Below are 25085 nucleotides of genomic sequence, written 5' to 3'. Positions count from 1 at the left end.
CAGAAATTTTCAAGCACTGAAATCACCATTAAAAACATATAAAATTGTAAAAATTGTACTGCTTACAATGTTTATAAGTACAATTTTTACCATTTTATATACCGGTACATATTTTTAACTGTATTGGAAATGACCCCGCGGACACTATTAAAGAATCTTAAAGCTACTTAAATCGCTTGGAAACGAGGAAATTAAAATTATATTTTTAAAAATCCAGATCTGTTGTTGCAGTACACTGTAATATTAGAAATTCCTATTTAGAACTAAAAATTTTTAGTACTTTTTAGAACATTATAAAACAGGCTACATAATCAAGTAAAAAATAACAATATATATTTTTTTCTACTTACGTGCCAGAAATGGAAAAATGATATTTTCACTAAAGACTTCATGAAATTTATATAGAAAATTCAATTACACTAATTATCCAGAGTTACCTGTATTTTTTTTACTACACTTACTTCAGTATATCCAGTTTGTTATTACATTCACCTCTCCTCCTAATGTAATTATATTCACTTCACTTCACACTAATAAAGTACTACACAATTAATAAGGAATAATTCAAATTTATATTGAATTTTAGGTGCTATTTTGTAATATAAAGAATTGGTTATTTAACGCTTAACACTTTCACTTACTTGATTCTAAATTTATTTCTTTTCAAAATTGACCAAAAGTGGCTTTCCTTTCGCTTGTCTTTGATATGAATTATCTTGCAATGGTGTTTAAATATCGGATTGAAATCTGGTCAATATACACATACAACAGCAGATGAGACAATCTTTTCTACGTCATGGAAGTCCTCAAATATATCTTTAGACGACGCAAAGAGCTGAATGATCTTTTGCAAGATGCTGAAGAAGCTGTCAAAGTGAGAACGAGACTCTCTAGACGAACAATTTGGTCGAAAAAGCTGCGAACAGTTCGAGTTTCAGGACTAATAATTTTTAATATGCTGGTGGTCGTCATCGAAGTAGATGGAAGCAGCGAGAGCTGAGCCCATAATCTATCCAGGTTAAAATCCGACGCATGAACTCTCAATTCCTGCCTCAAATAAACTCTTGAGAGTTGCTCACAACATACAGTTTCTTCACAAAGCATCTTCTCGAGTTATATGAATTGCTTGAGACCTGGATGATTGAAACGACGCTGTACTTCATTCAACAAATAGTCAATGATTTCGATGTAGAATACTTTTTCGAAGAACTGATACAGGTTCTAGGGTAACTGCTATAGAATGATTATCAGTCTGCTCCAACCTAATTGGTGTTCTCATTAATCTTGATGAAGTGGGCAATTTTAAGTGTAGTCTGTCTGCATTTTCTTTTGCTTCCTTATATAGATGTTTTCAAATGCACTGTTCGTTCGTAGGTTTCTCATAATATTCTCTAGAATCACTGTTGTTTCTTTTAGCTCTAGAACCAGAAGCTTCAGAATTTTGAAGCACTTTTGCCAATTCGCAAGGTACAAAAGCACATATACTGGGGGACATAAAACTTAAAGATTTCATTTCATTTTTTCACATATGCTGACTATCAGAAAAAATATCATTCCGAATTTGTTCATTCTTTCCAAATACCCTTTTAGCATTACTTTTTTTTTTTTTACCATCATCTGGACCACTTGTATTACTGATGACTTTTTTCAACGTGATTTGAATTCATTTGTAGTAGATTGAAATCTGATTAAAGATTTTCATCTAACACAGCAGTAAGTAGGACAAAGAGGCAGCAAATGTTTAGGATGACGCTTGTTGTTAGTTTTACAGGATTCAAGAACAATGTCAGCATTTGTTGTCTCTCGTTTTGCAGAATCCAGGTTAATGATACAAACGTCTTTCACTATGGCCGGTACGCCACACAAAGATGAGCATTTTCGTGCTACTTGCTGAAGTGAAAGATCTAATGCATGATTACTGCAATGAATGCATACAGCTTTTGGATGTTGTGAAAATTATCTTCTGCACACCATTCGCTCGTCCTGACATATTAGCTGCACCATCTTAACACTGGCCGCGGATATTTTCTGCATTAGGTTAAGTCTCGTTAGAATATCTTTCATCGCGAATTCTAATGTTTCCGATTTTGTGCCATGTGGGGTCATCATTCCCATAAATATTTTTTTGGGTTTGATGAGTCAGAGTCAACACAGTGCACACAGAGACAACTGATCCTTCTTTGAAATATCACTGGTGGAGTCGGCTATGATTGCATAAAATTGAGACTCTTTAACTTCTTCTAAAAAGTCTGTCTGTATTGCATGTGTCATAATCTTCAAAATTTCATTATTTCAATCAGCACTAAGCCAGTTATCCAGTCGATTAATCCATTGGCTCAGAACAGGGACATCCATTTTGCTTTCATCCAGGAGCGACATCAAATTACCCGTATGTCCACTGATTGCTTGACCGCTGTGAGCTAAATATCTAAGACTACTAATTATTACAAGCAGCGACTGTCTTCCTTATTCTTGTTGTTTACGAACTGGGTCGGAAAGCAGAGCTGAAATAGGTGTTCTGTTTCTGCACTCATATCTTAAACAAACGGAACGACAAGGGACTTCGCATTTTTCATGTGTTCTGAATTATTAATCCTACCTCATACATTTTTACTCCTCACTATAAAACTTACTGCACTCTGCATATTGTTTGTAAGAACATTAATTTCACTTTATAGAAAATGTATTTAAATGTCCTGTTACTTATTTAAACTATTATATTTTTAAACTTTAAAATCTCTCTCAATGACTCGTTCCACATTGCAGACTTACGATTACTTAAACAACAATTTTTTAAAGAATTTACAGAGTTTCGAGAATGTGGACTAAAGGAAATAAGAATTTTTAATTTTTTTCCTAAATGTTTCTAACATGGGATCAGAAAAAGCGCCCGGTCCCATGTCTCCAAGACAAAAATGAATCTGGAATAGAGAATTTTTTCACATTAGCAAAATATAGTTCATATAATCACTGTTGTGTGATGTTTTTACAGTTTGAAAGTGAGGGGGCAAAACGAGTATTTTGTACCCTCTAAAAGTTTTAGGGGGGCAGCTGCCCCCTTACCCTCCGGTTCCGGCGCCTCTGATCACAAACTTAAATGCCTTTTTTTCTGCTTCATTGTCAGATGTGGTCATTGGTTTATTTCAAGTTTTCTCTTGACCTCATAAATAAATGTTCAACAATTCAAAAGTTACACAGTATTATTATTATTATTATTATTACTAATATATATATATATATATATATATATATATATATATATATATATTATACTGTGTCATTTTTCTGAACTAACATTTTATCCATTTCATCTATTTTTGTATAATTAGTTGTATGTTGTTAATTCTATTTGAATGCGCCATATGCTTGTAAACACATTTTTTTTCCTTCGGGGCACCTGTGGCTGTAATGCAGTTTGTTTCCAATAAACATATTTCAAACATTATTATTATTATTATTATTATTATTATTATTATTATTATTATTATTATTATTATTATTATTCGTGCAGTTTTACTGTACGGATGCATAGTATAAATAGTACTAGTAATAGTAGTATTAGTAGGAACGGGTTGGAAGCCCTGCAGGAGTTTGTTCGGTTCTGTACTCTACATAAAATGGGCAAATTAAAGAGTTTTCCAATTTTTTGTACATTTTACAATCTGTGGATCCGTACAGTAAACCTGCACCTTATTATTATTATTATTATTATTATTATTATTATTATTATTATTATTAATAATAATAATAATAATATTATTATTATTATTTATTGGTCGGTGTTTAATAGAAAGGATCGTAATTTTGATGAAGCTGTACGATCTTTGTGGTTTTACAAATTTCCAACCTTGCTGCAAATTTAGTTCATACGGATACCACGAGATGTCAATGTTTTACATATACGATGCTGTATGTATCTTTGCACCAGAAAGAACTTTTTATGCGAACACGTTCCCAAACATGAAGTGGGGTAAGTTATTTAAATAATGGTTTCTCCAAAATTTTATATTATCTCATACTATTATGAGAATTATGCTAATTGAAAAATTAGTGTGCAGAGTAAGTGTTGATTGGCTTTTCCTCATATTGCCTGCTTGAAAGTTTTAACACGTTCGTAGATGTCTCTCGACAGAGAATCCTGATTATTATACTAATTTTCATTTATATGTGCGTTCTTACTTCTTGGCTAGCTTACACACACACACACACACAAACAAACAAATAAAAGTAAAAAAGCTTTGTTGGAGTTTTAAGAAGCCCCGTGTTTCTTATTCTGTATTGTATAGCCCCAATGGAAAGGCATTTGGTGTATATGTTGTAGCATACTTTAGTAATGCATATCCTCATTATTGTTCCATTCAAAGGAAAAGAAATTACCAAAAGCAGGTCTCTCTCCACGGGGGCCCGGTCCCCCCTAATGTTTTTGGTAGCCCAATGAAATTTTCACGGTAGGCTTGCGAATGAACTATGTTTAGATCGAGACCTCCTTACATTCTTCGGCTGTCTACCGGCCTAATTAAAACAAACAGTTTATGCGAGTATTTACTTAGGGTTATTTACAGTGCTCGAGAATTTCTCTTATGACAGCCAGGTCTGCTGGGTTTAACATATGGGTTCCTTTTGAAAAATTAGTTTAAATATTAAAATCACTGAAATATAAAATATAGGCTAGGACTAAGGGGCGGCAAAAGGTCACTTTGTCCAGGTGAAAATCTTGCCGTAGTTCGCCTTTTAGAGACTGACGAATCTTCTTCCGCCTGGGTTGTGCACTGTTTCCATCTCGAGATTTTCATGAAAATAGCCAAGCAACACTTCATGTACTATCAGTGGATTAAACATTACCCTTGGCATTAAATCGATATTATACATATATATATATATATATATATATATATATATATATATATATATATATACATATATATACAGGGGCGGATCCAGGATATGATCAAGGGAGGGGCTAAACCATATTTTGCCGTTTTATCCAGTGTAAAGCAGGATTGAAGTCCATTTTATCCAGTGTATATCTAAGCGTCAAGGGAGGGGCTATAGCCCCCCCTTGGATCCGCCACTGTATATATATATATATAATAGAAAACTCTTGTTTGTAGCTGCGGCGAATTTCAAACTTGCAAAAAATCTAATATAAATAAAATAAAGAGTTTGTGTGTTTATCTGTGTGCTGCGTGGGGACCAGACGAGTGGACCAAGAGTTACCAAATTTTGGTCAAGTGTACCTTTGTCCAGGCCCCACACCGAGGCGAAGCGTTTTTGTCAAAATGCGAACCAGGGGGGCGCGTTTACCAGGACATGCAGAAGTAGTAGAAAATGATCTATATTAGCGTCGAATTCATAGTTTTCGCGGCCGCTGAGAACATTGGTAAATGTCCGATCGCATTAACTCTCAAATTCACCTTATTCGGTTGCTGGCCGGGGGTCACCGTAGGGGGCGGATGCCGAGTTATGTATTAGTGTCAAATCCATAGTTTTCGCTGTCGCTGAGTTCAGTGGTGACACTTCCATTAGCGATGACTTCCAATCTCAGCTACCATTGTATGTAGGCATGTAAAAGTAACCCTAAATGACCGATATTAGTGTCAAATCCATAGATTTCGCGGTCGCTGAAATGAGTGGTGATACTCCCACAGGTGTTGACTTCCAAATACAGCCCACATGTGAAGAATGGGTATATTCAGCTAGTGAATAAATGAAGTAAACTTTAAAATAGATATTTTTCCACAGGTCCCCAAAAGTTGTTTTCTCCCTTCCACTTCTGGGCGCCAATTTCGTCTTTAAATTATACAGTGTGCCCCAAAAGAAATGCAACCCAAACTTTGATCAAGTATATTTTTTGAAGTAAGAATGTTAAGAGACATGATTTTTGTGACGAAAGATAGCGTTATCTATGGAAATATTTTGAGAATAAAACCAGTGATATAAATCTTAACGTTGAATTTTAGTAATTGTTTAAATGATCAGAAGCATAATTCGTTAATTTACAAATTCCTTATAATTAATTACGAGGAACAGGAAAAATAATTTCGTGCTAGTTGATTATACGGATCCATACATAAATTCATGAAATATATACTTCTTCCGGCAAAAGTGCACTTTGAACAGATCATTTATAGAAACCCTTACATAACCTAACCTATTACATAGAAACAACAGTGATTCTTTTTCTCCAATGCTACATCCTGAGACAAAAGATTACTATTTCTGCTCAAAGTGTACCTGCTGATACACTTTAGAAGGTGCACAAACACCAACCAACCTGTCCTAGAAGTCCACTAAAAAAACGTAAATGCTACCTAACAGAGTCGGGCGAGGAGGGTCCGAGCAATAGCGAGGGTATGAGTCTATAGGGGCAGGCGCATCAGCGACGGTAATACGCTTAATCGAGGATTGGGGAAAACTACTGCTTTCATAATACAGAGATGTGTGATTGGTATCTTCAGTTACCCTTTCAACTTACAAATCTGAAGGAAAAAAAAAACTTGTATCCTGAGTCACCTTCTCTTTATATATACTGTGATCAATGATTATATAAAGGAGAATGTATGCAACATGTTACATTTCGATTTTTGTTTTCTACGTACAAATCTGTGTCGGACGTAACAATGCAACGTACTTCGATTTTACACTTACTGGTCTATTACAATGTTATTACTAATCTATTCTGTAAATTTTAGAAATTGTCAATCCGTCATTACTTACCTTATGGGCGAATAAGTGCATACGAGGTTTGAATTTCAGTAATGTATTTTCACATACATAAGCACCTCACAGATAAGAACACACCATGGTTTTATTATTTACACAATACTCTATTTAAATATTATTACAAATTTCTTCTGTAAATTCTACAAATTTGTAGATCCATATAATCAGTGTGTACCAAGAATTAATCGCGATAAATTTTAATGTAATTGTTTAGTGCGCATTAATATTTATCGGATGGGACAAAACGGTATCTTGTTTGGCAGCGTTGAAAGTTCTAAAGGGTACCTTTTACGTATTCAGAAAAAGCATAATTTAGAAATAAAATAGCGTATTCTAGCGACAAGTTTCAAAGATACTACCACAGGTGTAAGTCATGCTCGAACATATTGGGCAATGTGATTTACCAATAAAATAATAAATTGATTTTTTGCAATAATAATAATAAAATAAAAATATGCAATAAATAAAAATAAGTACTCACCTGCAGCTGGCAGCCCGTACCGGCTTGAAGAAAGAAAGGAGGCACTTTACAGAAAGTATTCAAAGTGGCTCCCACGTTCTTCCAGACATAATTTTACGCGCGTTATCATGTTCCGTGAAACTTCCCGAAGGGTATCCCTATTAATTGCTTCCGCCTCTGTTTTATCGTTGTTTTTTATTTATTTATTTTTTTTAATTGTTCTATCGTACTCGGGTTTTCGTATACCTTTCCCTTCAAGAAACCCTACAGAAAGAAGTTTAGCGATACTAGATCTGGAGAGCGGGCTGCTCACAAGTTTTGTGGAAATTATTTGATCAAATAACTCTTGTAACATTTCTGAAGTTTCATTAGAAGTATGACACATAGCCCCGTCTTCCCGGAACCAGCAGTGAAACAATGACAGTAACTCACTCGTGCTTCAGTATCAGTTTCCTTTAGTTCTTGTACAGCACGAATTCTATATGGGTGAATTTTCAACTTCTGCATGGCTCTGTGAGCAGTAGTTTTAGGTAAGCCGGATCAGGCTGCAAGTTCTCGAACATACTTTCTTGGAAGAATTTTTCATTTGTAACTCTGCAGTGTGAAGGGTTTCTGCAGTTAGTACTGTAGGTGTTCCTGGGAGAGGCTTGTCACGCAGAGGACCAGAAAATTCGGTAAGTACCTGACCCGAATCAAAATTCCACTGCGAATAAAGCTCTATGTATTTATTCCTGCCAGTACGGGTTGCCAGTTGCAGGTGAGTCGTCAACGCAGGAAGACAACATGCAATTTTTGCCCCATCCGATAAATATTGATGCGTGCTAAACGTTTTCAATGAGAATTACAGTTATTAATTCCTTTTTCTGTTTCTTCCAATTGATTATAAGGAATTAGCAAATTTTTGAATTAAAGTTCTGGTCATTTAACCCTTTTGGTATCCCGGCTTTTTGGGGTATATTTTAGACTTTCAGTCAAGCAGCTACTGCATCGTCACTATTTATCCTAGGATCATGGTTCAAACCTCATTCTCTTCAGAACAGGGCTGACTTTCAAATGGTATCACTTGCATGCCCACACCATATACCAGAAGCGGGAAAAGAATGTCAAAGTGAAAATTTCGGAGGGAAAATTTTTTCTCGAACTTTGGCTCCCCCTGGACCCCCTCTGTGTAATCGTAGCCATCTAAAAACAATCTGATAAATAGTACTTGGTATACTGAATGTGTGTGCCAAATTTCAAGTTTCTAATTTGAATAGTAAGGGCGAGAGAATTTGTACCAAAAATTCCCACAATGCCCCAAATTACCATAAAACACTATGATCTCAGGGAAAAAAAATTCCTGAGACATCCCTAATTACCCAAGGACTATAATTCGCTAATCATTCTCTTCAGAATAGAACTGTCTTTCAGGCGGTACCATTCACATGTCTCCATCATGTATCTAAGGCGAGAAATTCCTGAAAAAATGGATTTCTAATAAGGGATTGGACTTCTGAGTAATTTGCCTCGCGTTCTCTTACAAGCTGACAAATCTACTCCTTAATTCTTTCTATCAGCTATACTAATCATTCATAGTATGCTTCACCTAGTTGCCTTAAGCGTAAAGCAACATTCTTATGTGAACTGCTTTACTGGGAAAAAACTAGCTATTAACTTGGGTTTGAGTATGGTTAGGTAAGGTATTTTGGACCCGTAACCTGGATCCTAGGGTAAATCAAGTGGTAGGAAACTCTATCAGCTTCGTCTATATTTCAAGACTCCGCTTCAAAATAAGTTTAAGATCCCTAAAAAGAATCTTATATCAATCAATAGACCGGGTACCCATTTATCACCCTGTGAACAACTCTTAGTTCACTTAAACTCAATTCTCTCTTCGTTCTTATATAAACGAGAGAGCAAAAACTATTTAATCCTGACTGAAAATTCTCTAATTTTCCTACACACTTCTCCTCGCGCCTTACTTATACAAAAACCCATATTCAAATACCAGGAATGTTCACGATAGTTCCTTACGCGATTCCAAAAACATTTTAAAACTGATTTATTAAACTCAAATTATATCTTAATTCGCGAGTCCTATCCTCTATCGAAAAAACAAAACAAACATTTTTAAGTCAGAAATTAATTCCCTATATATTCTAGTGAAAACGGTTTCTCTTACTCTGAGAAACATAAAGGAACGAAAAATGTCTCCATCACTCTGGAGGATTCCTTTCAGAATGCCCTAACTTCAAATTCCGCCTCTTTTTATAGCTGTTAGGCAAAACTCGGCCTCAGGAACTTCTTGCGGGTAGCGGGGACTATGAGTTTACCTCGGCAAAAAATTTCCTTCTCCTATTTCCAACTACAACGACTCACGTTCCCTGAGAATTGTATCCAACTATAAGAAGTTTCGCTAATTGCATACAAGAAATTTACAAGCTAAAAAAAAATATGAATAAGAATTAGCACAAATTTACATAGACTATATACATACACACAATATATACGCTTACGTAAATTATTAACCAGGCCTGGTACTCTTAATCTACTAATTATTTATTTGTAGAATACACTATTTATATAATATACAGCAAGGTGTGCCTTGCAGAGCTGACTTTAAATGGAAGCACTTACAGCAATTTATATTGTGTGTATAAATATGATGTGTCTCTTCCAACTAACCCGATCCTGTGAATGCCTGTTTTCTAAGTTGAAGATCATTAAATCAAAACTGAGACCACTTTTAGGGCAAAGTCTATTGGAAAATTTAATGCTCCGTATTACTGAAGACTTCCGGAATTTTTCTGTAGGTTACGGTGTTACTAGAAGCGAGATAGCAAAAAGCTCAAGAGGTCTTAAACGATTACTCATGATGATGTGCTCCTCGAAGTTTTCATCTCCGCATAGCTCTGACAGCGCTAGTCCGACACTGGAAACTATCACAAACCTTAAGGAACTGATGGAAGATAAATGACATATTTTCCATTGGATTTTTCGAGTTATAACACAAACCTTCATAAGCAGCCACCTATCCAGTACGCCGTAGTGTACATTCGGTTTTCCTGATTTGATTTGTTTTTTGAAAACGTACATCCACGGGATCTTTTGCAGGAGAGGGCAAAGTTTGTTCTCTGGTTTTGTATTTTTAATATAGCTACTATAAGAGAAAGGATATGTAAAGAAGTCGCACTGAGGTCGATTTATTTGATACCATCTCACTATTCACGGTAGTATCACAAGACATAATCAGTAGGAACGCTAGGAAATTTTAGTTAGTGAGGTGTTCAAAATAATAGAGGGTATGCACCCAGAATAATGATATACATTTTTACACAAAGAAAACAATATTTTTACGCCCAGGGGAATATGTAAGGAAATTTGGGGGAGTGTTAAGGTTGTTGGGGTGTGCAGAATACTCCCTGGACATAATATAGCCTATAGTTTTAGAACAGAAGTTGTAAAAATAAATATACTGCAGCATTAAAATCAGAAAATATTTGCTTATGGCAGGAAACTTAATACAAACTATTCATTTACTTGTTAGAGAGGGACCATACCCTCCCTTGTGGAGTCCATGGATGTGCCTCTATTGCAATATGTTGTTGTGTATACTTGACAACCGAGAGTAGCAAATACATTTAACGGTACCATAGTCACTTGGTTGGGGGCCCCGCGAACAGACTGGCATGTATTAATTACAAGTGTTGGGAGCAAAATTTAGTCATAGAGACCACAACACACTTGTTTGCTCTCGAGCCTAATATGCTGTTAAAATGGCGCTAGAGAGTAGATTAGACTGGGGGTTAAGTAAGCGCCACCAGCGCGGGGCCCGATTGGGAGCAATCGGCTTAAGGCCGGCTCTGACCATAATTACCTCTTGTAGAAAGTGGCCATTTTTTAGCGTTGTTGTTAATAATAATAATAATAATAAAGACAACTATGCATATAACCTGGTTTTACTATATGAGTTTTATTGTATTTATATTTCAGACTATCACCTGAAGAAGGAGAAGCAGTCTCTTAGTTTGGTAAGTATTATTTTTTGTCTTTTTTGTTGTTGTTAATGAGTTAGGAAGTTGGACTGATTTTGATTTTCCTATCTAACCATAGTGGGTTCCGTTTTTTAGTCCAAACTCCTGTACCGAATGCCGTTCTATCAGTGGAAGTGCAAACTTGGTTAAAGTCAGTCAAGAAACATGGGAGAAGAAATTGAAAATGGAACTTGAAGCGGCTAAGAAGTGTGAACATTGATGTGAAAGAAGAGATTGAAAAGAAACAAAATCTGTGCAATGGGTGATATGGTAAGCAATTTAGGAAACAGTTAGGAAAATGTTAAACAGATTCTGCTAGACACATTCCACAATAACATTGGCAGGATGGAAATAAAACCGAGGAAACCATGGATAACTGAAGCAATGCTTAAGATGGAGGAATACAGAAGGCTGAATAAAGAAAAGGGAAATGAAGAGAGCCAAAGAAATGTATATGGAATAGATACATGAAGAAATAATGAAGCTTCAGCAGCGCGGCAGATATGATCTAATGTTTCAGAAACGACAAGAATTAGGAGAGAAAGCTAACAAAATTAGACGTACGTTTGGAATCGGAGATGAACAAGGTCATGTAGTCACTATCAAAAATCCTTGGAATTTGAAGGAATACATAAAAGATCTGTATGATCAGATATTGCGCCCCAAACTCACCTCAAAGCTATTGCGATCGAAGCAAAGGAAGAGATGGATGATGAAGAAAAAGGGCCCAGTATATTGAAAAGTTTAGTACAAGCCACCAAGGACATGTGAAGGAGGAAGACCACTGGAGACGACGACATACCAGCGGATTAGGGGCAATGCAATGAAAGTACGGACTTCACTTATGAACTAGATCTACCTGAGTCGAGAATGGCCAAAGGATTTTCTTGATACAATGATCGCATTACCCAAGAAAGAGCCAAGCAAAGAAGTGTAGGGATCACAGAACCGTTAGCCTTATTTTCCACACTGGAAATTTTGCGCGCATACTGAACAGCCGGCTGGAAAGTAGGACAGGAGAGATGTTATAGTAAGAGCGGTTTGGATTCCGGAAAGAGAAAAGCACCACAGATGCTATTCGGTTGTTAGGAATTATATTAGAACGAGTTCTTGATGTAAAGAAATAGTTGTGTTTGTACTTCATCGCCTTAGAAAGCTTTCTACTGGGTCAATTGGACCAAACTTCTGAAAATATTTAAAGAAATCTGGGCCAACAGGAGAGAGAGACGACTCATTCGCAACTGTACATAGGACAACGAGTGAAGTTGCGCTTGAATGAAGGAGAAACCAACAACGTGGAGATTGAAAAAGGAGTCAGACGAGGATGTAGTATGTCACTTCAATTATTCAACATTTACATTGCATGGTTAATGAAGGAAACGTTAATGGGAACTGGAGATTTCAAGATTAAAGGGCAGATCATTAACAAAATCAGGCATGTAGACAATACGGTTGTTATAGCTGAAACTGAAGAAAGACTACAAGAGATGTTTGAGAAAATAGTTGACACTGAGCAGCTATATAGAATGGAAATCAAGATCGAAAACTCGAAAGTCGTGAGAATATCCCATGGAAACGCACCCTTACGGGTCAGAGTAGAACAAAGAGAATTTGAAGAGGTCGAGCAATTCAAGTATCCGCCCTTTCACATTGTCCGGCGATTTGCCGGATCCGTTTCCGGCGAATTGCCGAACAAGGTAGAAAGACATTGCATGCAATGAAGCTCTTCTCATATGTGCGGCGGTCGCCGGACATTGATCCGGCGAGCAAAAACAGCCGGATCTCCCCACTAAAATCCGGCGCGGCAGATCGCCATGTATAGCCAAGCGGGACATTACAAGCAATGAAGCTCTTCACATATACGCGGCAAACTGCCGGATGGGTGTTGGAGGAGAAAGCAAGTGGTTGCCAGGAAAGAGAGAGAGTGGCTGCGATAATATTGATGCGTGTGTTTTACGTATATACTATATATATATATATAATATGTGTGTGTGTGTATGTAGTTATGTTCTAGCCCAATACGCCTGGAGTAATTTTAACCAGACTTGTTACATACAATACAGGGTTCATTATGAAAGTAATGAGCATTGCTTTAGAAAAACTGTTTTATTGCTCCGATTGTTACAAATCTTTAAAATTCCTCAAAATACGCTCCTTCTGCACCGATACACTTCTGGAGACGTGTTTTCCACGCCTGGAAAGCATCTTTAAAGTCCTCGGCTGGAATGGCTTTTAAAAACCTTGTAACATGGGCTTGAATGTTCTGCACGGAGTCCCAATGTTTTCCTTTGAGGTGTCTCTTCAAACGGGTAAACAAAAAAAATCACTAGGGGCCAGGCCAGGACTATAGGGGGGATGGGGGACCACTGGGGTTCTGCTCCGGGCCAGGAAGTCGACGACGGTGAAGGCGGTGTGACTTGGTGCATTGTCGTGGTGCATTGAGTCTTTGATGTCACTTCGAACGCGGGCGACCCTGCGTTTCAGTCTCTTGAGCACTTCTAGATAAAATCCTGCGTTGGCAGGTTGTTTTGGTGGCACAAACTCGAAATGGATGGTTCCTCGAACGTCGAAGAAGACAATGAGCATGGTTTTGATTCGGGATTTGCTCATGCGCGCCTTTTCGGGCGGGGGAAGGATGAGGTGTGCCACTCCGCACTCTGCCTTTTGAATTCTGGATCATATTCGAACATCCAGGATTCGTCTCCAGTTACGACCGAGTCTAAAAAGTCCGGATCACTTTCACACAATGCCAACAATTCCTTGCAGCGCAAAACTCGAAGTTCTTTTCGTTCGTTCGTCCACACCTTCGGCACAAGCTTCGCACAGACCTTTCGCATTTGCAGGTCCTCGGTCACTATCCCATGTACCTCAAATGTTGACATGTTTAGGGTGTCCGCGATTTGTTGAATGCTCACGCGATGGTCTGAGCGCAACACTTCACGCACACGGTTAACGTTGTTGTCGGTCCTGACCGTTGTTGGACGCCCAGAACGGGGCTCGTCGGCGACCTCCTCCCGACCCTCCTTGAACGACTTGTCATTTTCCGACCTGGGATCTTGACAAACACTCCTGCTTGTAGGCCTCTTTCAGCATCTGGTAAGTTTCCGTAGCATTCTTACTCAACTTGACGCCAAATTTTGTGGCGTAGCGTTGTTCGAGCGAACCCTCCATCGCGCCGTGTTACAACTTGTAAAAACGTGCTTCACGCGGATCGACATCCACACGCTGTCACTGCTCGCAGCAGACCTGACTCCGGGCGCGTTTGGAAGGACAGACCACCCACTACTTTTTTCGCGCCGGCAGCGCGCGCTGCGGTGGATTGTTGAATCAGGGTAGCATCATGCTCATTACTTTCATAATGAACCCTGTATATGGGAAAATATAACATGTAAAAATAATCGAAAATGACCGATACTACCAGTGTTGAATCCATAGGTCTTGATTAAAGAGTCCAAATCAATATAAATTATTTTTTTCTATGTAATAGGAGATTGGAAGAAATAAATTTCCGGGTAGCACTGGACAAATGAACTTGTAATTCTATAAATTTGTGGTGCCCCAAAATTGAAATATACACCATCAAATATTTCAGCAATATTACATATTTAGTAATAATACCTTTATGTACTTTCGTAAAGCAAGAGAGAATCCATGATGTGATATTTGATAAATATACTGTACCTTATATATTTTATAATTATCTTTAACACCTCTATGGTTGTAATTTCTTGAATGTCCCTTGAATACAGGGACTAGACTAATGCTTTAAAGAGATTTGAGTCAATAGTCATAACGCTTAAAATAAAAAATAAACCCGAAATACTATAATAATAATAATAATAAATAATGCTTACAGATTAGCCTTGGGCTTCAGTGGTTGTGTTGACTTGGGATTCTGACAGTGGCGGATCTAGCGCAGGGCCGGGGGGCCTAGGCACACAGTTTTCAAGGCGTCGAAAATAATTTAAGCTATTATTTATATATTTTTGAAACTTTATAGTAAACTCATATATACTTCTCATAGTCTGGGGTCTGGCAGCCTCCCAGTTTTTACCTTCTACATCCGCCACTGGATTCTGGTATAGATCTCAACCACCGACTATCCTGAAAGGACTTAATCCTGGTTTTCCCAGTCACAACAGGTGAATACCGGGATCGTATTTTAAATATCCAGAACCTGGCAGCTATTTTGCTCAAGTCTATCGATTGTGGAAATAGTATAGAAAAATCTCCTTCAAGTTACCACTTCTCTAAAAAAAAGGTGAACCCATATGTGTCTCTGACTTTTTTTCTGTCTATCTTAACAAGGCGAGTAAAAAGACACTTTTTGCATCTGTCAATTGCAACCACTACAATACGACAAGAGTCACAAGGTTTTGTTTCTTCAGTTGCACAGCAACCCTGCTCGGATATTTTTCATCCACGGCAAAACGCCGGATAATATGAAAGGGCAAACTGCCGGAAACGGATCCGGCAAATCGCCGGATAATGTGAAAGAAGCCTATCTGGGAAGTATTTTGATGAGAGACGCTTACTGCACCAAAGAGAAGGTCAAGAATTGCCACAGCCAAAGAAGTATTCAGCAAGAAAAATCACTCTTAGCTAGCAGGCTTAATATTGAAGTAAGAAAGAACTTGGTCAAGTGGTAAAACGGGTAGGAGAGAAGAGGATCCTTTTAGACAGGATTTTTCGTAGAAGGGCTAGTTGGATTGGACAAATCTTGCTAAGACATTGCTTATACTGCCATATAAGGAAAAACAGAATGAAAGCGAGGAGTAAGAAAAACACAACTGATCGATGATTTGAAAAATAAAAAGAAAATATTAGGAATTAAAAGAGGAAGCTGAAAATCTTGAAACGTGAATTTTTATGGTTCTTCATTTTTTACACCTTTTTACCGGAAATACGAGTCACATTGCGTGCAATAATCGTGCAGTGTGCAGCTCACCTTTTTCAGGCCCAAACGCAGCTTAACAGACTTTATACCTTGTATGTAAACAACGTAACGAAAGTGTTTGATATAGTGCAGTCAAAAATTTAACTATACTGTATGGCATGACAGCTTTATCAAGTGCCAAGTTATGAAATTAGTTTTGTTTAGCGTGGTTATTGATCACTACTCGTTACCGTATTTTACCTGGAACAAGCATATGTTACCCGCATCGCATCGCTGGTTTGAAATAAATAATTTAAATGCCCACTAATATTGCTCATCTTCGATCATTTTAAAGTTTGTCACTGCTCCTCATCCCCCAAGTGTCGGGGCTGAGAATAGATTTGAACAGCATCCGAAGTGTCATTGTTCATCTCGGCGGCCGCAAGAACTATAGATTCAACACTAATATCGGTCATTTTTGACCATTTATATATATATATCCCCTCCCCGTTGCGGGCCATGGCATCGGAAGTGTCACCATTCAGCTCAGCGACCCCAAAAAATGTGGTTTCAGCACTAATATCGGTCATTTTCGATGATTTTTAAATCTCTCTTCTGTCCCCTCCCCCAAGTTGCGGGTTTGAATTTGGATTAGAACGGGATCGAAAATATCACTGTTCATCTAAGGGACCCAAAAACACTATAAATTGCACACTGATAGTGGCCATTTTCGATCATTTATATATATATATATATATATATATATATATATATATATATATATATATATATATATATATCTTTCTCCCTCTCCCCCAAGTGGCGGGGCTGATTTTGGATTTAAATCGGATCGGAAATATCATTGTTCATCTGAATGATTCCGAAAACTATGGATTAGACTAATATTGGTCATTTTCGATCATTATTATATATAGCTCCCCCTGCCCCTCCACCGTGCTGTGGCACACGGCATCAGTATTGTCACTGTTAGTCTCAGCTACTCCTAAAACTATGGATTCGACACTAATATTAGTCATTTTCAATCATTTTTAAATGTTGATCCACTTCCCCCAACTATCAGGGCTGAACTTGGATTGAAACAATTTCAGAAGTGTCACTGTTTCTCTCATCGACCCCGAAAACTATGGATTCAACACTAACTAATATCGGTCATTTTTTATCATTTTTAAATTTCTCTCCGCTACGTTTTATCGTCAAAGTGAATAGCTTAAAGTAATCCCTGTCCCTAATCTCATGTGTCTTGAAAATTTGATTGAGATCGGTCGTATAGTTCAGAAGTTATTAAGTTGCAAAAATAGTCACTTTCAGTCTTATATAAATTGATTTTTATGTATCTCCCCTCTTTCACCTCCCCTACATTGCTCCATCAAATTTAAATCATAAAAACGATCCCAGGCCTGAACCTAATCTATGTTGAAAGTTTGATCAAGATTGGTCGAGTGGTTCAGGAGTTAAGTTTTATTTATTTTTATAACCCCGCCCCCAACCCTCAGTTCTACCATCAAAGTGAATAGCCTGAAACCAGCCCAGCCTTGAAACTCATCCATGTTACAAATTTGATCGAGATTGGTCTTGCGGTTCAGGAGATTTAGTCACAAACATAGTGATTTTCAATTTTATATATATAAATTTAATGTTCATAATACTAAAAGTTTTCCGTTTTGCATGCTTTGTTTCATTTTGCTATATCTGCTGGATTTTACTGATCTGATTCATTTAGAATTCCCGCTACGAAATTTTATTTTTTAGCCTATGAAATATAGCTCTATCGTCATCCTCACATTTTTATTATTATTTATTTTTAGGATAAGGAAGCGTTGCAACTTGAAAATGAAAAGCTTCTAAAAAAGCTGCTGAAACTGGAGGAGGAGAAGTTGTAAGTATGCTTTGAAAAGTTCGTACAGTGACCCTTTCTTAGTGTTTGCGATTATATTTTTATTTTTTGGTAGCTCATTTTCCATTTTCGCATTGGAATTTTTACAATGAACACTGTTTACCCTAGCCCAATGATAGTACAAAATAAGATGATAGTGAACTCATCGTGGTACTTGTGGGATATGCAGAATATTGTTATACAGGGTGTTCAAACACATACAGCATTCACGTTGTAGCCTCGCGTAACGCAGTCCCTAACGCTTTCCCTTTGGTGCAAGCGGTCCCGGATTCGATTCCCAGTGGGGACATTCAGTGGAAAAAGTGGAAAAGCTTTTTCAGTCCAGCCATCCTGAGTGGTATTTTCCTCATTTACACCAGGTAGATGCCTGTATGATACCTCACGTAATGATCCCAGACCATTTCCGTCCGCCCGGCGTCGGGATGTGGCGCCGAAATCGCGTAGTTCTTCGGAATTGCAGTCATCCATTAGTCTTCCAGGTTGGGGGTTGTGCCGGGCCGATTCCCCGGCATTTAAAACCTGCGATCGAGCATACCTTCAAAATAAACCTCGGATGCCGGTTGCTCTCCCTGGACGACAGCCTCGTTATGGCCTTGTTTATGCTAACTGGATTTGTATTTGGATGATGCCTGGACCCGGGGCCATGGGACGGAGGAGTGAATCGCATACGGACCCAGCAGGATCGGATGGAGTGATGCCCTGAAAGGAAATGCTAGGAGTCTGCGGTGCGGGAATCTCCAAAGAACCATTGGTCCTTCCCCTTATACGGTGAGACGTGGATCCTCTCGCTAGTGCTCATCAGTCGGCGGTGCAAGTGGCTGTGCCTCCTAGTCACTTCGACTTGGTGTCATAGTTCAGCTTGCTGACAAGGGTCACGCAGGTAGGACCTGCCAGATTCGTTGGCCGCTTCGAACGAAGACTTTGAAGAAGGGAGGACTTCGGGCTTTGATACATTAAGGATTTGTATCATACACCCTACACGGATATTGGCACTATCCGCAGCAAAGAGGAAAAGCTTGATCTCGCACTAAGATATTTAATTATCAAAGATAAATCTACTGACACTGCTGGAGCCCTCAGTAAACTGTCACCGTTTATTGTACATCGGCAATTACAACATATTACGGCGGGTACCTTTCCACCTGGATATATCCGAAAATTGAGAAATGGAACATTACTAGTACAAACTGTCTCTGACACGCAAACCTGATTGTTCTTATCTTGTACCCAGTTAGTGTCTGTTCCTGTCATCGTTGAGCCTCATCGTCAATTTAATACAAGCAAGGGTGTCATTACATGTTTCGACTTCACAGATGTACCGGAGGTTGAAATCTGCGAAGAACTTACGGATAGTCATGTCATTGCTGTCCATCGGATTTCCAGTAAGAAGAAAGGTATATTGCAGCTAACGGACTCCTACATCCTTACATTTGATATGTCTAGCCTTCCAGCACACACAAGTGTTGCTTACCATCGTTTAAAGGTCCGACCTTATATTCCCTTACCATTATGATGATTCAACTGCCAGCACTTTGGTCACTCTGTCCGATCAAGTAATGCTTCTGCCATCTGTGGAAACTGTAACGCACCAGCTCATGGTCAGGCTCCATGTACGTTCTCTGTGTATTAACTGTAAAGGTGCTCATCCCGCCTGGTCACATCAATGTGCCAAATTGCTGGCTGAAAATAAGATCCGTGAACTTGTGGTCCTTGAGAAGATTTATGCTGCTGGGGCTAAGCGCCAACTTCAACCGAAGGTTTTCTTTGGCACCAGATTCTCATCACTTTTGAAGACAACTCGGTCTCAAGGTACCCAAACAGTTGACATTTCTATCCAGACTGATCTTGACGTTCCCAGTGTGCCCGTCTCCTCCAAGGAGTCCCGTGTTACTGTTTCCTCTGCCAAATCAGGTATCTTCCGCTCGAAGCCCAGGTTTTCTTCAGCCTCGCAGCCTACCCTTCCGCAGGATGATGATTTCCTCTCCTCAGACCGGTAAGCAAATTTCTACCTTGCAGCCACCTGCCGCTCTGGCTGCTGGCTCCACCTCGACTGCCTCTCCTTCTCGTTCATAGATAGACCTGTTTTTGAAGCAGTCGAACAGCCAGGCTTCTACCAAACAACTGTCCAAGAAGCAACTCAATAAACAGCTTCAGGCTGTCTCAGTCTTCAAAGGCTGCCTTCATCTCTTTCACAGCTGCTGCTTCTAACCAGCAAAAGAAGAAATCTCCACGCCACGCACCTAGTCTTCTAGCCCGCCTGGAGCAAAGAAACCGAAATATTCATCACACAGTCTCCCCAGTGATAACTAGTCTCTCATGGATGGTATTGTGGATCAGCATCTTGATAATTTCACTCTTGTGGAAAGCCGTCACAAAGAAAAGCGCAGCGCTCCGCTTCTTGTTCCCGACGCTCGTTGAATGTCTCTCCTTCAATGAAATCTGAATGGCTATTACCCACACTATAAAGAATTTAAGCAATTGTTGCCATGGTTTCATCCTACTATCTTCTATCTTCAGGAAACTAATTTTACTGCTACAAGCAACTCAGTTCTCTCTGGCTACACTTTTTATCGTCATGATCACCTTACTGCTGGCCGTGCAGCTGATGGTGTGGCAATTCGTGTTTCTGATGTCTATCACTCTGCTTTCTTACATGTGAATAGTGATTTGCAGCTTTTAGCTGTCCGTGTCTTTCTTGAGGCAACCTGTTACTATCTATTGTGCCTACCTTATTCGCCGTGACGTCTGTACTGCTGCAGATCTTGAACTGATTGCCCATCAGCTTCCATCCCCATTTCTGTTTGTGGGTGATACTAATTCTTACTATGGTTCAAAATGGTTCCATCTTAGTCTTTCACTTATGTTTGGGATTAATTTATGTGTTCTTCTTACCTTCTCTTGAGTTATTCCAGTCTTTTTGCCACTTTTCTAATATTACTTGCTCTGTCTTGTATGCTATCTATTTCATGGCCTATTAGGTCCTGTACTCTGCTTTTGTTTCCTTTTTTAAACCAATACATTGCCGCCCGTTGGATTATTAATAGATGCATTGGTTTTAACCCCAACAATACAGCTAGTGCATTGTGGGAAGTAGTACCAAATGCTCCGCTTAGTCTGATCATTATATTTCTTTGGGTTCTTTCTATTTTCAGTTTTAGTGTATTGTTTTCTAACAACCTGTGAGCTCAAACGCTGGCAGCATAATTCATAGTTGCCCCTAAAATTGAGTCGTGGTATATTTTTATTATTTTTCGTGGAAGCTTATATTTATTACTTGCTATATTTATTAGTAACTTTCTGTCATTTATCACTAATGTAATTTATGTGATGTCCAAAATTTAGTTTATCAACTACCTGAATGCCAAGATATTTGAATTCGCTTACTCTTTTTATTTTCTCTTCTCCAATTTTGATGATTGGGTCCCTTGCCAGTTTTGTTCCGAAAATCATATATATATATATATATATATATATATATATATATATATATATATATATATATATATATATATATATATATATATATATATATTCATGGATAATTTTAAGTTTACTTTCTGAACTCCAATCTTGAAATATTCTTATTATTTCTTTTGAATTTTCTTCTATTTCCCTTCTTGTATTTGCTGATGTTATTACTGCTAGGTCATCTACAAAGGCTGTTACTCTATCTACGCATTTATTTTTATTTAATGCTTCTAAACATGGCTGGAATTCAATGGGCCTAGAATAAATCCCTGTGGGCACCCGTTTTGTGTATTAATGCTTATATCTCCATTCTCTTCTTTTATTATTATTTTTCTGTCTTTAAAATAATTTTTTATTGTGTTCACTAGGTATTCTGATATTTTTAGCTCTTTTAGTCTTCGTACCAGCGAGGGAATCCACAGATTGTCGAAAGCCCCTTCTATATCTATAAACAAGTTTAATACGTACTTTTCTCGCACCTGCGATCCAAAATTTTCTCCACAAAAGCATTTAGAGCGTCCTCAGTCGATTTGCCCCTCCTAAAGCCGTATTGCAAGTTATCTCCTTCAATATTCCTATATTTGTGTAATCTGGAAGCTATTGTTTTTTCATAAATTTTGGAAATATTCCGGAGGAGGCATATTGGTCTGTAGGAGCTTACATCTCTTGGGTCTCTATCTTCACTTTTCATTAATATTATTAATTTTGATTCCTTCCAAGGGAGCGAAAATTCCTCTTCCTTAGTAAAGCATTACATAATTTAGTTAGGGTATCCATATTTCTTTTTTCTTTTTATATATTCCATTTTTTATTCCGTCTAGTCCAGGGGCTTTTCCTGATTTCAATTTCTTTATTATTTGTTCGATTTCCTCATTTGTTACTATGTCTATTTGGTCTTCATGTTCTTTTCTGATAATTTGGTTATAGTCTTCTCTTAGTTTTCGTTGTTGATCTGTTTCTTCATTTACGTCATCTCTTGGAAAGAATTTATTTGACAGTTTAAGTATAGTTTATTCTGTTGTTTTCATATATGAATTATCATTATTCTTTAGTGTAGTTAGCGTTATGTTGTTAATTTTCTGCATGATTAGTTTGTAGGGAAGCCCCCATTGTCCCAGTTCTATATTATTTTTTAGAAATTGTTCCCAACTCTTCTTTTTAGCAGCTAATAATTCCTCTGTATATTTTGTTTCACTAGCCTATAATTTTCTAGTCTTCTTTCTTTAAGTATAGGATTTATTGTAGATTGGTAGCTTTTTCTTTTTGCTTTTGCTATCTTCTTTAGTCTTTCTAGTTTTGGGGACCAAAAGTCATTATATTTTTTCTTTGTCTTGACTTCTAGAATTGATTCCTCTATAGATTTCTTTGTTTTATTTTCTATCTGTTACCAATTTATCTAGGTCGTCGTAGTCACCAATTTGTGGTAAGCACAGGTTTTTCTCGAAAAGTTCCCAATCTATTTTTCGTATGTTATAATTCTCACCTTTTGTTCCAAGGGTAGTATCTTCTATGTTAAATGTTATTACTGCATGATCGCTTGTTGTTACATTGTCTTGAACTGTCCAGTTCACTATTTGTTCACTATTGGATAGTACTTAAAGTAACATCAATGAAGGACTTTCCTCTCGGGCCTGCGAATGTTGGTCTGTTACCTTTATTTATAACCTTAAACCATTTTGTAGAATAAAATCTTCCAGGATTTCGCCTTTGTCATCTGTTATCGGTGAGCCCCACATACTTGATTTTGCGTTTGCATCTATTGTAATAATAAAATTAGTCCTTTGATTTTACCAAATTATTGTTTGTATTTTCTGTATGAAATCCTGTATATTTAAACTGTATTGAAAGTAAGAATTTATCAGCCAAAAGGATTTGTTAGCGAAGATTACCTCCGTGCATACTGTCCATTCGTCACAATATTGCGCAATTTTTAGTACTTCAATATTTTTATTCATGATTACCGTTATTGCTTTCGGATCGTTTCCTCCTCTATTATTCTTGCTGTCGGCGGAAATGCTGTTAATTTGCTCTTGCTTGTATGCTTCCTGTATGTTTACTATGTCTATTTCATTGATTTCAACAAATCTTCTTAATTCCATCGTGGCAATTTTTGATCTTTGGGCGTTGTTTTGCCTATTTTTAATTTTGTAAATTTATTATGCATATTTAGTATGGACCAATGCCTCCTTGCCGGACTTGCTGAAGTCGGAATATATTCGTCCATGAGGATTAACGAGTTCTTTGTACACATTTTCCAAATTCCAATAAATTCCCCGTCGTTCAAATGCTTCGTCGATTAAATCTACTAATTCCCATCCGTTCGCCGGTAAGTCATAAGTTCGTAATTCCATCCTGTCTACTTCTTCCAGAACGGGATATGTTATAGATCTACCCTTCTCATGAAGATCCCTTGTTATTTGCCTAAACGCCACTGTTAGTATTTGCTTATCCTCCAACTTGGCAAGCTTATATTGTCTTTCCATTTTTTTCATAAAGTGGCCGTGGTTCTGTGAATATTGGAGATATTTCTGAAATATCTGTGGATGTTGTAATTGTTGAGTCTTGGATTTGCTCTTCTTTGGGTGGAAATAAGTACTTCTCTTCGCCATTTGTGAACGAATTTTCCAGTTTGAGTATTTCCAATTTTTCTTCCGATGTATGTTTCTTCTTTTGGTTTTTCTTCCGATTTTCCAATAATGTAAATTCGCTCTGTATTTGTTTCACTGTATCTGGATCTTCTGTTTGTACATATTTGTTCTTTGTTGTTATATTCTCTTTTCTCTTCCTTCCTAAGAATGCTTCCAGTCTTATTCTGTCTCTTTTAACTTTGCTCGGGGATTTGTTTTTCTTATTTTTACCTTTTTGTTGGATATCTTTACCCATAGTTTATTTTACTAATTATCCTCTCTCGGGCTACTTTATAGGACACACATTTCTTTGTATTTGAGGTTTGACATGTTTTGTGTCTCAGTTTGCAAGGAACGCAAATGTTTTTATTTTTTTCATCACACTCTTCACTTTTGTGTCTCAGTGTACCGCAGTATCTGCATCTTGTTTTATATTTGTTATCACAATATTTTGCGATGTGCTCGAACTCTTGACAGATGTAACACTTAGGCACCAGTGTGATTTGTAATCGATATAAACCTTGTCCTTATTTATTAAGTACTTTCTAATATTAGGTGTAACTTCAATTACCAAGTGGCACTTCTTTTGGTTCTTTTTCCCTGCACGAAATCTGGCCTTAATTTGCTCTTTTGCTTCCGGTAAGTTGTCTTCGAAGTTCTGTTCGATCATTGTTTCCATAATTTCTTCATCTTTCAGATCGGATGGAACACTATATATGATCATTAGTGGATTCCTTTATCTGTTTTCCTAAAAGTTGAAGTTACTTCTAATTTCTTCTTTCGATTTTATTCTATTTATATCTTCCTTGGTGGCGGTTTCCAGTACGACAATGTCCTTCGTGGTTCTCATTCCGGGTTTTTTAAAATTTTTCTTTCCTTGAATCAATGACTTCGACCAGTCTTTGTGCCGTTTATTTGGTGGTTTCTCCTTTGTTGGTCTAAAGATTAGTGCCGATTTTGTCTTAGCCGATACCTCCATAATCCGTTTCTCCTTCTCTGTGAT

General features: G+C 37.6%; 1 protein-coding gene across 1 annotated transcript in view; it reads left to right on the top strand.

Moving 5' to 3' along the window:
- Positions 1-3885: 3885 nt before the first annotated feature.
- The window catches only part of LOC145688220 (uncharacterized), a 36526-nt gene continuing 15326 nt past the window's right edge, over positions 3886-25085 (top strand). The window contains exons 1-3 of the mRNA XM_081762125.1: positions 3886-3970; positions 11156-11193; positions 17899-17969. Of these exons, the coding sequence (XP_081618251.1) occupies positions 3889-3970; positions 11156-11193; positions 17899-17969 (191 nt within the window). The 5' untranslated portion in view covers positions 3886-3888. The remainder of the gene's footprint in view (positions 3971-11155; positions 11194-17898; positions 17970-25085) is intronic.

Source organism: Thermobia domestica, chromosome 6, assembly GCF_964235325.1.
Source record: "Thermobia domestica chromosome 6, izTheDome1.hap1.1, whole genome shotgun sequence".
Classification (NCBI taxonomy): domain Eukaryota; kingdom Metazoa; phylum Arthropoda; class Insecta; order Zygentoma; family Lepismatidae; genus Thermobia; species Thermobia domestica.
This window is presented reverse-complemented; position numbering and strand designations above follow the sequence as displayed.